At 37.9% G+C, this 15,472-nt stretch overlaps 1 protein-coding gene and 1 pseudogene across 1 annotated transcript; both read left to right on the top strand.

The window, feature by feature from the left end:
* Positions 1-3,882, top strand: part of LOC107184263 — a 43,221-nt pseudogene extending 39,339 nt beyond the window's left edge.
* A 6,094-nt stretch (positions 3,883-9,976) lies between these two features.
* On the top strand, positions 9,977-12,263 carry LOC102761710 (zinc finger protein 420-like). The gene is given in 4 exon segments (XM_015568636.1): positions 9,977-10,826; positions 10,829-10,979; positions 11,148-11,396; positions 11,640-12,263. Coding segments are annotated over 4 exon segments (1,566 nt in total). The 3' UTR covers positions 11,956-12,263.
* The last annotated feature ends 3,209 nt before the right edge of the window (positions 12,264-15,472 follow it).

Genomic DNA, 15,472 nt, shown 5'->3' on the forward strand with positions numbered 1-15,472 from the left:
ATATTTTTTATTAAATTCAGAGAAGTAGTGAGAGGGAAATAGTGAGAGAAACATCAATGATAAGAAAGAATAATTGATCAGCTGCCTCCTGCATGCCCCCTATGAGGATTAAACTCAAAACTTGAGCATAGGCCCTTGCCTGAAATTGAACCTGGGTCCCATCAGTCCTCAGGGCAATGCTCTATCCACTGAGCCAATTAGGCTAGGTATTTTATTATTTTCTTAATTAAAAAAATATTTTTATTGATTTTAGATAGGAACATAGCAAAAGAGAGAAAGGCAAACATCAATGATGAGAGATAATCATTTCTTGGCTGCCGCCTGCATTCATCATACTGGGGACCGATTCTGAACCCAGGTATTGTGCCCTCACCTGGAATGGAACCATGACCATCTTGCTCATACCTTGAAGCTCAATCAATGAGCCATACTTGCTGGGCAATTTGGAGACCTTTTAAACGGGGATTCATTTTTCTTTCTCTGAAAACGTTTTGTATTTATTTTTGTGTAAAATTTTAATAAATTAGGAAAGCTTTTTCTATACAACCCTCTTTGTTTAATGAGTATCACGTACTGGTTCTTATGGAACAAGCGTACAAGTTTAATGAAGTTATAACTGTCGGCCTTTCTATCTCCCATTATCACCAGAGTACCTATAATGGAGAGAGCAGTTATGAATGGATTGAACATTGGAAAAACTTTAAGCAAGAGTCATATCTTAATCATCAATGGAGAAGGGAGCTTATAGAGGACCATTATAAAAGTGGAAAAGTCATTGACCAAATGTCCAATCACAATGTACATCAGGTTATTCCTATTGTGGAGAAGACACACAAAGGAAGTAAATGTGTCCAGTCTTTTCATTATTCTTCAGATTACCCAAAACAAGAGAATATTCCTTTGGGGGAGGAGGCTGACAAGTGGAATCCTTGTGGTAGTTTTCCCAGTCCAATATTCAATCTAAATAAAATGAAAAAATTCCATAATGAAGAAAAACCTTATAAATGTAAAGATTCTGGTAAAATATCTACTTGGCGTTCAGGTTGTACTCTAAATCAGAAAGTTCATACTGGAGAGAAGCCTTACAAATGTAAAGCATGTGGCAAAACCTTTAAATGGCATTCATCTCTTATTGTTCATGAGGGAAGATTTCATACTACTGCAAAATTTTACAAACTCAGAGAAGATGGGCAAGGCTTCTGTCAGTCCTCCGGACATACTCAACATCATAGAAATTATACCGGAGAAAAGTCTTATAAATGTTCAGAATGTGACAAAGACTTTAACCGGTACTCTACCCTTAGCATTCATCTGAGAATTCACACTGGAGAAAAACCTTATGATTGTAGAGATTGTGGCAAAGCCTATGGCAGCTCCTCAGACCTTATTAAGCATCAGAGAGTTCATACTGGAGAGAAGCCTTATAAATGTGGAGAATGTGGCAAAGCCTTTAGATGGTCCTCACACCTGACTCCGCATCAGAGAGTTCATACTGGAGAGAAGCCTTATAAATGTGGAGAATGTGGCAAAGCCTATAGATGGTCCTCACACCTGACTCCGCATCAGAGAGTTCATACTGGAGAGAAACCTTATAAATGTGGAGAATGTGGCAAAGCCTATAGATTGTCCTCACACCTGACTCCGCATCAGAGAGTTCATACTGGAGAGAAACCTTATAAATGTGGAGAATGTGGGAAAGCCTATAGATTGTCCTCACACCTGACTCCGCATCAGAGAGTTCATACTGGAGAGAAGCCTTATAAATGTGGAGAATGTGGCAAAGCCTATAGATTGTCCTCACACCTGACTCCGCATCAGAGGGTTCATACTGGAGAGAAGCCTTATAAATGTGGAGAATGTGGCAAAGCCTATAGATTGTCCTCACACCTGACTCCGCATCAGAGAGTTCATACTGGAGAGAAACCTTATAAATGTGGAGAATGTGGCAAAGCCTATAGATTGTCCTCACACCTGACTCCGCATCAGAGAGTTCATACTGGAGAGAAGCCTTATAAATGTGGAGAATGTGGCAAAGCCTATAGATTGTCCTCACACCTGACTCCGCATCAGAGAGTTCATACTGGAGAGAAGCTTTATAAATGTGGAGAATATGGCAAAGTATAGATGCTTTTCAGAACTTAGTACACATAACAGAGGTCATACTGGAGAGAAACCTTGTAAATATACAGTATGTGGCAAGGCCTTTAGAAGGTCCTCAGAAGTCTTATACCATATATGTAGAGAATGTGGGAAAACCTTCAGTGTAGCATCATACATAAATTATCGTCAGAGAGTTTACACTGGAGAGAAGCCTTATAAATGTAGAGTATGTGTCAAATCTGTTGGTTGGTCTTCAGACTTTACTGCACAGTGGAGAGATCATACTGGAGAGAAGCCTGTAAAATATAAAAAGTATGACAAAGATTTTATTTACTGTTTCTGCCATACTAGACAGCATAGATTTCATAGTTGAGAGAAGTCTTAGAGATGTGCAGCGTTTCATGAGTCCTTGACCAGCAGTGAGAACTTACTGAACATCACAGAATTCACTCTGGACACAAGCCTAATGAATGTGAAAAATGTAAAAAAGCTTTGAAAAGTCATTCAGGTATTACTGTACTTGAGAGACTTCCTAACAGAGAGAGTCCTTACAAATGTAAAGAATAGGCTGGAGCCTTTACCCACAGCTCAAAATTTACTAAACATCAGAGATTTTATACTGGAGGAAACCTTACACTGTAGAAAATGTGAGAAAGCACTGGCTGGCATGCTTGGTGGCTTACCTTTGAACACGCACCACAATGTCAGGGTGCAATTCCTGGTCAGGGCAGTGGCCCTGGTTGTGGAAGCGATCTCCAGACTGGGGCCAGTAGGAGCAAGCTGATTCACGATTCCCTCTTATACATATTTCTCTCAAGCACTCTCCTTTCCTCTCTGAAATCAATAAAAAAATATTTTGAAAAAGGAAACAAAATTGTGAGGAAACCTTTAGTCAGTGTGTATTCCTTCCTGTACATCAGAGAGTTTATACTGGAGAGAAACCTTACAAATGAAATGATTGAGGTTAACCCTTTTCTTGTCAATGGAGTATTATTTAACATCAGAGAATTCATTGTGAAGGAAAGCTTTACAAAGGTGAAGAATGAGGCACAACTTTTAATTGTCCTTGTCTTACTCAACACAAGAGAACTCGTAGTGGAGGGAACACCTATAAATATACTGTGTGCAACTTTGATCAGCAGTGGGGTTGCCTGCATTATGAAGCTACATTGTTGAGCGTGGACCCATGAACCAGGAAGTCAGAGTTCATTTCCCGATTAAGTTTCATGCCCTCTTTGTGGACTGGATATCCAGTAGTTTTCATGCAAGAGGCAGCTAATAGATGATTCTCTGTTACATTGCTGTTTCTGTCTCTCCCTCTCCCTTCTCTTTCAAATCCTATATCAGTGATGTTGTAGTACAACATAGGAGATATTTCATACCCAGGATGCAGAATTGCCATGAACTCTGCATTGGAGAGAGGACATCTGTTTCCAAGCTGCACTCCTAGCTGAACTCAGAAAATTAAGTTTATTTCTTTCATTTCCTATTTCATATTTTCAGTGTTATTTTTTCTTCTCATTTTTCTACTCAGCTGATACTCTTTTCTGCAGTGCTTTAACAATGCCGTCTAAATCTCTTCCTCTCCCATATGAGCCCTCTGGCTTCTGTTCCACAATTTAGAATTTTACTAATGCGATAACTGACTTCAGAATTTGTCAATATCTTGCTTTATATTCATGAAGTAGGAAGGTGACCATTCATGTTTCCATGCTGGATTCTAGATTTTGAATATGAATGTTAATTTTTGGATTATAATAAATTGGCTTCTGTGTGCTTTATCACTGGAATGATTTTTCTTGTCTTGACTTTCATTAAGAATTTCTGTGTTACCTCATTACCTTCTTTCTTGGGATGGATTCAGCCCTTGTTAAACAGATTTTATTGTCAATTACTTAAATGTTGCTTGTTATTGGTCATTCTTCCAAGAGGAATCCCAGAGACCATGGCAGATGTGTGGTTCAAAATTTTTATTTTTCATCAGAAGTTATTTTATATATTGACAGCATGTCCACAGTTATGTGCATAGGCGTGTTAGTTGTCCCCGCAGTGTTTTCCTAGCCATTACTGTAAGTCCCAGGGACAGCAGGATAGCAGTGATTGAAATGAAAGTGCCACATTCATTCCTTCTCCAGTTCCTTGTAAATTTGTACAAGCTGGTAATATCATATGCTCTGCATGGTCCAATCCAAAGGATCACACAATGATTAAAGAAATGAGATATTGGATACTCTTCTACTCTACTTCTTGACATTCCCATGGAGCATTCATATGTATAAGAATATCCTGATATTTTGTGATTGGGTCTCTATCTGGACCACAGGTTTTATGGTTTTGTTCAGGACAAGCTATTGGATCCGGATCATTCATAAAAATTTAATGTCACCTAGACAATAGTTCCATTTTCTGGTCCTGTAAAGAGGAATATTGAGGGGGTGTATTGATGTAAAAGACACAAAAGATTTGTTTTTCACATGGTCATTAGGAAAATTGATGAAGCAGACATTGTTTCTTGGTTAAGAGGGCCTTCTCTGTTCATTTTCTCCAGAATGCATATTTGCTTTGGGGTGAAAAGCTCTAAGTCAGTGATTTTAACATTTTTTAATCTCATGGCACAAATGGAGTAATTACTGAAATTCAGAGGTCCACCAAAATATGTATTTTGCCAACCTGGCTAAAAAATATCTGACTTTGACTCATGCCCACCACACAGCTATTACTGTGTTGGCGTTTGTCACATTTTATTTGACAATCTCTAAGTAATGTAGTCTGTGCTATTGACTACATAGCCAGGTGTTTCTTGTACTAAAATTCTCACAGCACACCAGTTTGCCATTGTGACACTCTGCTTGATAATCTCTGCTATAAACATCAAATCCATCTTGTCTAATGAGCCATTTAAGACCAATTTTTCGTATTGACTTTTTTTCTTGCAGATCTTTCCATTGATGTCAATGGGAAGCTAAAGTTCCCTGCTCGGACTGTGTTAATTAATTAAAAAATGCCAATAACTACATACCTATCAATAATCACAATATAAATGAGTTAACTGATTCAACCAGAAAACACAGGGTAGCTGAATGGATATGAGAACGATACTCATAATTATGCTGTGTAAATGAGACCTATTTCAGATGAAAGTAAAGGGTTGGAAAAAAAGTTATTTCATCTCTACCTTTGGGCCCCAAAGACACTACTGTGCAGAGAATTTTGCTCTGGTGAGAGCTCTAATCTTGGACAGTGTACATACATCTCTGGGGACCCAGGACTCATACGGGGAGAAATTGTACTGTCTGGCAGCAGGCAGACCTCAGAACTTGAGGGTGGCTTTCCCTCAGAGATGCTTGCAGCAATTACTGGGACACTGAGATGAGGCCCCTTAGGGCAGGGCTGAGGATCAGCCATAGCTGCTTGCTCCACCTGTTGATTCCCCGAGACACCGCCCCACCCAGGCTGCGGCAGAGGCTTTTGCATATGAATGCCCTGGCCCTTTGCAATCTGAAAATTACCTAACAAATTGCAGCTGGGCCAGACAGACCCAGAACTTCCAAGAGAAGGCCCAAGGCCCCACAGCAGCTTGCATTGCTTCACAGCTGGGCCTCATCTGGGCACCTCCAAAAAGGAAGGGGAATCTGCAGATCACTTCGTTGCTCCTGCTGGGTAGCCTCCTGCACACCCCCTACTGGGAATATGCCCACAACCAAGGTACCTGCCCTTGACCAGAATAGAACCTGGGACCTTTCAGTCCGCAGGCTGATGCTCTATCCACTGAGCCAAACTGGTTAGGGCCCATCAGCATCTTTAAGTCGTTTGATATCCAAGGTAAATGCTGTACATTAAACTTAACAAAACAAGTTTATTGCACTACATTCTATTGTTCAGTGTTGTGGTTTTATACAATATTCGTTATTTTTAAATACATTTTTCTTATTTAAAAACATTTAACTAAATAATTGCAGTGTATTTTGGTTGTCCAGAATGGATTAATGGCATTTCAATTCATTGTAATGGTGAAAATTGATTTGATATATGAGTAATTTGAGTTCCGAGCTCCGTCACAGAGCGAATTAAACTTGTAAGTCAAGGCACCACTGTACCAGTCGGAGCATCTGCCCCCTGGTGGTCAGTGAACATCATAGCAACTGGTCGACTGTCTGCCCCTTGTGGTCAGTGCATGTCATAGCGAGCAGTTGAGCAGCCTTAGTGTATCATTAGCATATACGCATCATTAGCATATACGCTTTTATTGGTAGAACAGCTGACTGGTCGACCGGACACTTAGCATATTAGGCTTTTATTGTATAGGATATCTTTAGGGGGCTTCTGCTTTCTAGGATAGATTCTTACTCTGTATGTTGTGTATCTGATCTCTCAAACCTTCCATCTTGCAGAAATCTGTCATTATATATTAAACCCCTACTTCTTCATTAGCTTTAAAAAGAAGGCTTGCTTATAACTACCTTTTTTTTTTATGACATGTATTATATTAGATTACTCACCTGAGGGAAATCCTGTAGTATCTGTGTCTTTGTGACATGTCTGCTTTAGTGAAAAAGTATCATTAATTTTTCTCTTTGTGGTATCAGGTGATAATATCCCTTTATTTTTTAGCAGGATAGTATTGCATTACATGTACACAGTAAACTTCACTCATTCATTCATTCAACTATCCATGGACATTTGAGTTGTTTCCATCTAATGCAGGCTCTTATGAATAACATTGTAATGGACACAAATGTGTAAATGTCTCTTGCAGATCCTCCATGAATTTCTTTTGATATATACCTAGAAGTAGGACGGCGGCCAGCAGTATTTTATACTTTACAGCATACAAATTATGCACCTTCTGTATAAAATAAACGATTATTTCATTTCTCTTTAGGCTGTTATTCATGTAATTGCACACTTAATTTGTTATTTTGTACTAATTTCTGTTATGATACAGGAACACAGTTAACTGTGAGGGTTGGCTTTATATACCATGTTTAGAGAAATTCATTGGATTTATACATATTTTTAAAATGTGTAGTCCGTGATTTGCAATACACAATTCTGTCAGCTGTTAACAGAGATCATTTTATTTGATTATTTTCTAAGATTTTTTTTATTTTCTAGTTTTGTTGTGACCATGGGAGCTACTTAAAATATTTTTAGGCTATAACAATATACTTTAAACGAGGTATGCCACTTGCATACAAAACTGTGCTACTTGCCCTCTCTACACCTGTACCCACTTAAGTTATTGATATTACATTATCTTTTACATTGTGTCTTCTAGCAGAGATTTAAGATTTTACACCATTTATTTATTTATTTACTTACTTTTAAGATATTTTTTGAGAAATTATTTTTTCATATGCTTTTAGGATTATATTCTGGGATTCATATTTTCATTGTTGTTTTTTTAACCTGTTTTTTTTTAACCTGTTCTCATGTTTATATTCTATTCTACTTAGAATTTACTGAGCTGCTTGTATTTGAATGTCTTTCTCCAATTTTCATGACCTTCAACTGTTAATTTTTATATAAGCTGCCTAATCCTTTTCACTATGCTCTCTTTATGGATTCCTCTGGGAGGTTGATTTATTAGTGTCTTAGGAGTCCCTTCGGTTCTCTTCATATTTTCACATGCTTGTTAGCTTCCCTGAATCCAAATTTTTAATGAATTATATACAAATTCTTTGATTTTTGATTTTTTAAATCACGTTTATTGATTTCAGAGAGGAAAGGACAGGTAGAGACAGAACATCAATGAAGAGAGAGAATCCTCGATTCGCTGCCTCCTGCACGATTGGGGATTGAGCCTTCAACCAGGCCTGTGCCCCAACCTGGAAACAAACTGAGACGTCTGGGTTCATAGGTAGAAGCTCAATCATTGAGCCACCGCTACCAGGCTGATTCTTTGATTTTTCAGTTTGATAACATCTTCATTGATGATTCTACTATACTTTTTAATTTGGGTATTATGTTTCCTATTTCCCACTTCCGTGTGGTATTTGTAAAATTTTTTTTTCTCATTTTATTTTTATTTTGGTTATATAATATTTTGGTGATATTATATAGTTGTCTTATTTTCTACTTGTGGTTTTAAGATATTTATTTTTCTTCAGGTAATTAATATATTTCCATTAATGTATTGCCTGTTTGATTACAGTTATTTTGTGGTTCTGATGGGACACTTGCTGTTTCTTTGCATGACTCGATATCTTTTGTTCAGATTCAGGAATTGTAAACAAGCAGGCTTTTGAACATGCTTTATATAGGAAGAAATAAATAATAACCATCTGTGGAACAAATTCTTTTGTTCAACACTGTTTTCAGGATCTGTATTCTTGGTTTAGTTGTCTAATTTCCCAGTTGAAATGTTCTCTGTTTCTTTCTCAGACCCACGGTATCTTTTCAGGTTTCATATACATCATCAGTACCATAGTCTTTGTGGTGCTCCAACAATTTCTCATTGTTTCTTTGCAGCAGCCACTATAGGGCACTCACCATGTACTACCATTCTGTTCACACTCTGTCTCTTGCACAACAGACACTTGTTGTTCAAGATGCTTCAAAACAGGGATGTCGTGGAACACACACTTCCTCATCTCTCTCACGCTCCACTGAAGAACCTGAGAGGTGGGGGTGTTTTTATAATATTGCTATTGTGTGACAGGGTGTTTGAGCAGGTATCATTGGCTAATATAAGCAACTTTTTGTTCCTCTTTGATGGGACTTTTCCTCCTTGTATCTATGTTGAGCTTTCTTTGAATCCTTCACTGGTTCTTGGAGTACTCAAAAATGTCATTTGGCCTATACTTCCTGGTAATTTCAAAGTGCACTCATCTGATTTTCAAAACTAAAAATTACTTTTATTTCAGCTATGTCATGTGAAGATAACCAGGCCTTTTTGCTAAAGCCCAGAATTCAAAATTTATTCTCTGAAATTATACTGGTAAGATATAAAAGATGTGGTTTTGATAATGTACATTTAATGAAAGCCTTGGAATTTGAGGAAGAATGTGATGAGAAGAGGGGATGTTAATATACACCGAACTAATCTGGAACGGTTATTCATAATACAGTTCTTGTTAACTAAAGAGGTCAGATATATTATGCATTTGGGAAACCTCCCACTTTAAAGTCAGTTACATTGGCAGATCATTGTATTTCTGCATGTGATGGTTGAAAGCAACATTTTACTGTTATGTATCCTTAGAAAGGGAATCCGTGCTGTAAATAATTATTAGAATTGTTTAAAATGTAGGGTGGGATTAAACTTTGTCATTCATTTCTAAAATTTAGATATTTATAATGTTCCTCTAAAATTCAAATCTCAATTTGGCAATCTTTTGATTTTTAAAAATATGTATTTTTATTGATCTCATAGAGGAAGGGAGAGAAAAACATAACTAATGAGAGACAATCATTGATTGGCTGCCTCTTATATGCCACCTAGTCTGAATCCCGGGCATGTGACCTAAAGGGGAATTGAACCTGATCTCCCGTTTCATATGTGCATTGTCAAACAATGAGTCCCACCAGCTGGGCAATTTGGCAATCTTTTAAACAAGAATTCATTATTTTTGCTCAAACACTTTTATGTTTTATCTATAATTTCAATAAAGTGGGAATGCTTTTTTACACAATGCTTTTCCGTGGCTTAATGAGTATCATGAAATGGTTCTTATGCAACAAGTGTACATGTTTCTTGAACTTAACAACTGTCACTAAAGCCCTATCTCCCATCACCAGGAGAATGAATATAATGGAGACACAAGTTATCAACGAAACAAATATTGGAAAAACTGTAAGCAAGAATCATATCTTATTAATCAACAGACAATTGAACTCGCAGAGGACCATTTTAAGAGAGGAAAAGTCTAACGAAATGTCCAATCACCATATAGGTCAGTTTTTGCATATTGTGGAGAAGACACACAAAGAAAGTAGATTTGTCAAATCTTTTCAGGAATCTTCAAATTATACTAAAGAGAATATTCATGCTGGGGAACAGGATTACACGGGTAATCCAAGTGTTAGAATCTTCAGTGAAATATTAAATCTAAATAGACTGAAGAAAATCCATAATGGAGAAAAATATTATATATGTAAAAATTCTAATAAAACATCCAATTGGCCTTCAGGTTGTACTCTAAATGAAAGAATTCAAACTGGAGAGAAGCCTTACAAATGTAAAGCATGTGGCAAAGCCTTTAAATGTCATTTAACTCTTCTTGTACATGAGGGAAGAATTCATACTAGGGCAAAACATTATACACTCAGTGAAACTGGAAAATGCTTTAGTCAGTCCTCAAAACATACTGAACATCATAGAAATCCTAAGAAAGTAACATATTATAAATGTTCAGAATGTGGCAAAGCCTTAAGCCGACCATCAAAACTTATTCTTCATCAAAGAATTCACACTGGAGAGAAACATTACAAATATAGAGAATGTGGCAAATCCTTTAGTCATCCCTCCTCCCTTAATTGTCATCAGACTATTCATTCTGGAGAAAAGCCTTGTAAGTGTACAGAATGTGACAAAGCATTCAGTGATTCCTCATCCCTTACTCATCATCAGAGAATTCATACTGGAGAAAAGCCTTACAAATGTAGAGAATGTGGCAAAGCCTTTAGACAGCCCTCAAGTCTTAGTATTCATCAGAGAATTCACACTGGAGAGAAACCTTATAAATGTAGAGAATGTGGCAAAGCTTTCTCCGATTCCTCATCCCTTATCATCAGAGAATTCATACTGGAGAGACGCCTTATAAATGTTCAGAATGTGGCAAAGCCTTTAGCCGGCCCTTATCCCTTATTCGTCATCAGAGTATTCATACTGGAGAGAAGTCTTACAAATGTACAGAATGTGGTAAAACATTCAGTGAGTCTGCAGCCCTTAATTGACATCAGAGAGTTCATACTGCATAGAAGCCATATAAATATAGAGAATGTGACAAAGCCTTTAGCCGACCCTCAAAACTTAGTATTCATCAAAGAATTCACAATGGACATAAATCTTATATATGTAGAGAAAGTGACAAAACCTTTAGCAGTTCCTCAAACCTTACTGCACAACAGAGAATTTACACTGGAGAGAAGCCTCATAAATGTAGAGAATGTGGAAAAGCGTTCATCAGCCATAGAGATCTTACTACACATAACCGTATTTATACTGGAGAGAAGCCATACAAATGTCGAGAATGTGGCAAAGCTTTCTGCCAGTCTTCACACCTTACTAATCATCAGAGAGTTCATACTGGTGAGAAGCCTTTTAAATGTAGACAATGTGGCAAAGACTTTAGGCCAGGGCTGGGCAAACTTTTTGACTCGAGGGCCACAATGGGTTCTAAAACTGGACCGGAAGAGGCCGGCACAAAAGCATGGATGGAGTGTTTGTGTGAACTAATATAAATTCAAAGTAAACATCATTACATGAAAGGGTACGGTTTGTTTTTTTTTGTTTGTTTTTTTTTTGTTTTTAGTTTTATTCATTTCAAACGGCCGGATCTGGCCCACGGGCCATAGTTTGCCCACAGCTGCTTTAGGCAGTCCTCATCCCTTACTTGTAATCAGAGAGTTCATACCGGAGAGAAGCCTTATAAATGTACAGAATGTGGCAAAGCCTTTCGTGTTCTATCGTTCCTTACTTATCATCAAAGAGTTCACATTGGAGAGAAACCTTATAAATGTAGAGTATGTGGCAAATCCTTTAGCCAGTCCTCATCCCTTACTTGTCATAAAAAAGTTCATACTGGAGAGAAGCCTTATGAAGGTAGAGAATGTGGCAAAACCTTTAGCCAGTCCTCCTCCCTTGTTAATCATGAGAGAGTTCACACTGGAGAGAAACCATATGCCAGGTAAGTGTAGAGAAGGTGGCAAATCCTTTGGAAGCTCCTCAGGCCTTAGTAAGCATCCGAGTGTTCATTCTGGAGAGAATCCTTGTAAATGTAAAAAATATAACACAGCCTTTCATCAGTGTTCCTGCCTTTCTGTACAGCAGAGTTCATACTTGAGAGAAGACTTATAGATGTGAGGAGTGTCCTAAGTCCTTTACAAACAGAACTTACTGAACATCATAAATTTCATACTGGCAAGAAGCCTTACAAATGGGAAAAATGTAGAAAATGCTTTAACTGTACCTGATAGACTTCATACTAAAGAGAGTCCTTTCAAATGTTGAGCATGTGCAAGAGTCCGTACTCACAGCTCGAAATTTACCTAATAACATACTTTTATAGTGGAGGGAAGGGTTACACTGTAAAAAATGTGAGAAAGCCTTTAACCTGAGGTCTAACCTACTCAGCATTTTAGGAATCATTCGAAAGAGAGAAATAACATAAAGTTTTCATTCAAAGATTTGCCCATGGGTTATCATTGAGAATGATCAAATAAGGTCTGACAAATTATGAGGCATATGTCAAAGTGTATATCTTTATATGTCATACAACATCTGATAATTATTACTGGATCAAAGCCCAGCAAATATAAAGAATGTGACAAAGCTTACTCCATATGCAAACCTTACCCAACAGCAGAATTCATACTGGGGAGAAACAATACAAATATAAACAATGTCCTAAGTTCTTTAATCAGCATCTGAAGCTTATTTCTCACATTGGAATTCACTGTAGTGAGAAACCTTAACACTGAAGAATGTGGGAAAATATATAGTTGTTCCTATAATTTCAGTTAATATTAGGGATTGTAATTGGGTAGAAATTCTACATTCATGATACAGGAGAGAGGACTTTTGTTCAAAATATACAGTTCACAAAATTCCAAGGAATTTATGCCTAAAAGTGACTTTATTATTTTTTTTTTAATATATTTTATTGACTTTTTACAGAGAGGAAAGGAGAGAGATAGAGAGTTAGAAACATCGATGAGAGAGAAACATCGACCAGCTGCCTCCTGCATATCCCCCACTGGGGAAGTGCGCACAACCCAGGTACATGCCCTTGACCGGAATCGAACCTGGGACCTTTCAGTCCGCAGGCCAACGCTCTATCCACTGAGCCAAACCGGTTTCGGCCTAAAAGTGACTTTAAAAAGTAAAAACTTGACCCAAGTATATAATTGATTAAGAATTTTAAAGTATCACTGAATTCACACTAGATAGGTAGCAAAAATGCCTTTCAGGTATTGCTCTAAATCAGAAAGTTTATTATGCAGTGTACTCCATTCTTTAAATATAGTTGGGTAATATATCTATACTTAAATATATCAAAAGAATTTATGTTTCCATATGTACAATTTCTTTCTTTTTTTTTCACAAAATTAAATTTTATTTTTATTACAAAGGGTATTACATATGTGTCCATTTTTCCCCCCCGCCCTAGACAGTCCCCTAGCCTCCCCTATTCCCCAGTGTCTTATGTCCATTGGTTATGCTTATATGCATGCATACAAGTCCTTTGGTTGATCTCTGTACAATTTCTTAGAGTGTTACTATTTTATCCTGAAATCATTTGAGGTACTTTGAAAAAGAAATATTAGGTGATTCTGTTCCCATATTACTTGATGCTGCTATGTGTTGAGTGAAATCATGGGGTTGATTGTTTCTGCCTTAGAGATCTGTGAACTGTTGTATATTATATGGACTTCACTTATACACATTTTTCCGTGGAATATTGGATTCATTGTAATGTGCACATTTTTTCTATTAGAGAATTACACTATTGAATGGATCTTTTAAAATCATTTTTGAGTGTTATTTTTTTAATTGTTTTATTGCTTCAAGTATTACAAAGGTTATTACATATGTCTCTTTTTTTCCCCGCCCTTGACAATCCCGTGGCCTCCCCTAACCCCTAGTGTCTTATGTCCATTGGTTATGCTTATATGCATGCATACAAGTTCTTCGGTTGATCTCTTACCCTCCCCTCTTGTCCCCCAACCCTCCCCGGCCTTCCCACTGTAGTTTGACAGTCTGTTCAAGGCTGCTCTGCCTCTGTATCTACTTTTGTTCATAAGTTTGTAATGGTCTTTATTACCCATAAATGAGTGAGATCATGTGGTATTTTTCCTTCATTGACTGGCTTATTTCACTTAGCATAATGCTCTCCAGTTCCATCCATGCTGTTGCAAATGGTAAGAATTCCTTCTTTTTTACAGCAGCATAGTATTCCATCGTGTAGATGTACTACAGTTTTCTAATCCATTCATCTACTGATGGGCACTTAGGCTGTTTCCAGATCTTAGCTATGGTGAATTGTGCTGCTATGAACATAGGGGTGCATATATCCTTTCTGATTGGTGTTTCTGTTTTCTTGGGCTATATTCCTAGTAGTTCTTAAGTTTTATAAATGTATCATCAAAGTTACTTCCTATTCTGTGCCAACTTGTTCAGAGGAAAACTTTATGGGGCTTTGCTACACGCCTGAGTGAGTGGTAGCCCTCTGCTTCTCTAAATTTAATCCTGCACTCCAAGCTCATCTCAGCGTCACCATTCACAAAGAACATCAATACTCCAGGACTCTAGTAATAAGAACTCAACCTTATGGACCGTCCTGTGTTGCTTAGTGTGTGAGCATTGATCTATGAACCAGAGGTCAGATTAGATTCCTGGTCAGGGCATATGCCGGGGTTTCCCCATCAGTCCCCAGTAGGGGGCATGCAGGACTCAGTGGAACATTGATTCTCTCTCATCATTGATGTTTCTTTATCCCTACTTCTCTAAAATCAATAAAATGTTCAAAAGACAAATGTAGTTTCTCTTTCTTTAAAATGCTTATCCAAGGATATTATTTTCATTGATCTTAGAGAGAGTGGGAGGGATAGTGGGTAGAAAGAGGAACATTGATATGAGAGAGACACACCAATAGGTTGCCTCCCTCAGACACACAGGCAGGGTGGAGACCAAACCTTCCACCCAGGCACCAGACCTGACTGGGAATCAAATCTTTGACCTTCTGGTGGGAGGGATGACATTCTAACCCACTGAGCCACATCTGCTGAGCTGTAGATTCTCTTTGAAGGGACATATAATAAATTTGAAGTTACATTTATATGAGATATGACTGACAAATATATCACCATGTAAGGAAGTTTATCTCAAAGGTATCTAACACCCTGTCCCATTGGTCTGCACGTAGTGCCCTCCACCAAAATGTTGCAAATTTGATTCCTGGTCTGGCAAGTGCTCCTCAGGACGCTTTCTGGAGCACCAATGGATGGTTGTCTTGCACATGGATGTTTTTCTCCATCTCTGCCTTCCTCTCTAAATTCACTTAAAAAAAAACACTTTAAAAATATCTTCAGCCGGGCCGGAGCCAGTTTGGCTCAGTGGATAGAGCGTCGGCCTGCGAACTGAGAGGTCCCAGGTTCGATTCCGGTCAAGGGCATGTACCTGGGTTGCGGGCACATCCCCAGGAGGGGC

This window comes from Myotis davidii, unplaced genomic scaffold (assembly GCF_000327345.1).
Source record: "Myotis davidii unplaced genomic scaffold, ASM32734v1 scaffold965, whole genome shotgun sequence".
In the NCBI taxonomy this organism is placed as follows: domain Eukaryota; kingdom Metazoa; phylum Chordata; class Mammalia; order Chiroptera; family Vespertilionidae; genus Myotis; species Myotis davidii.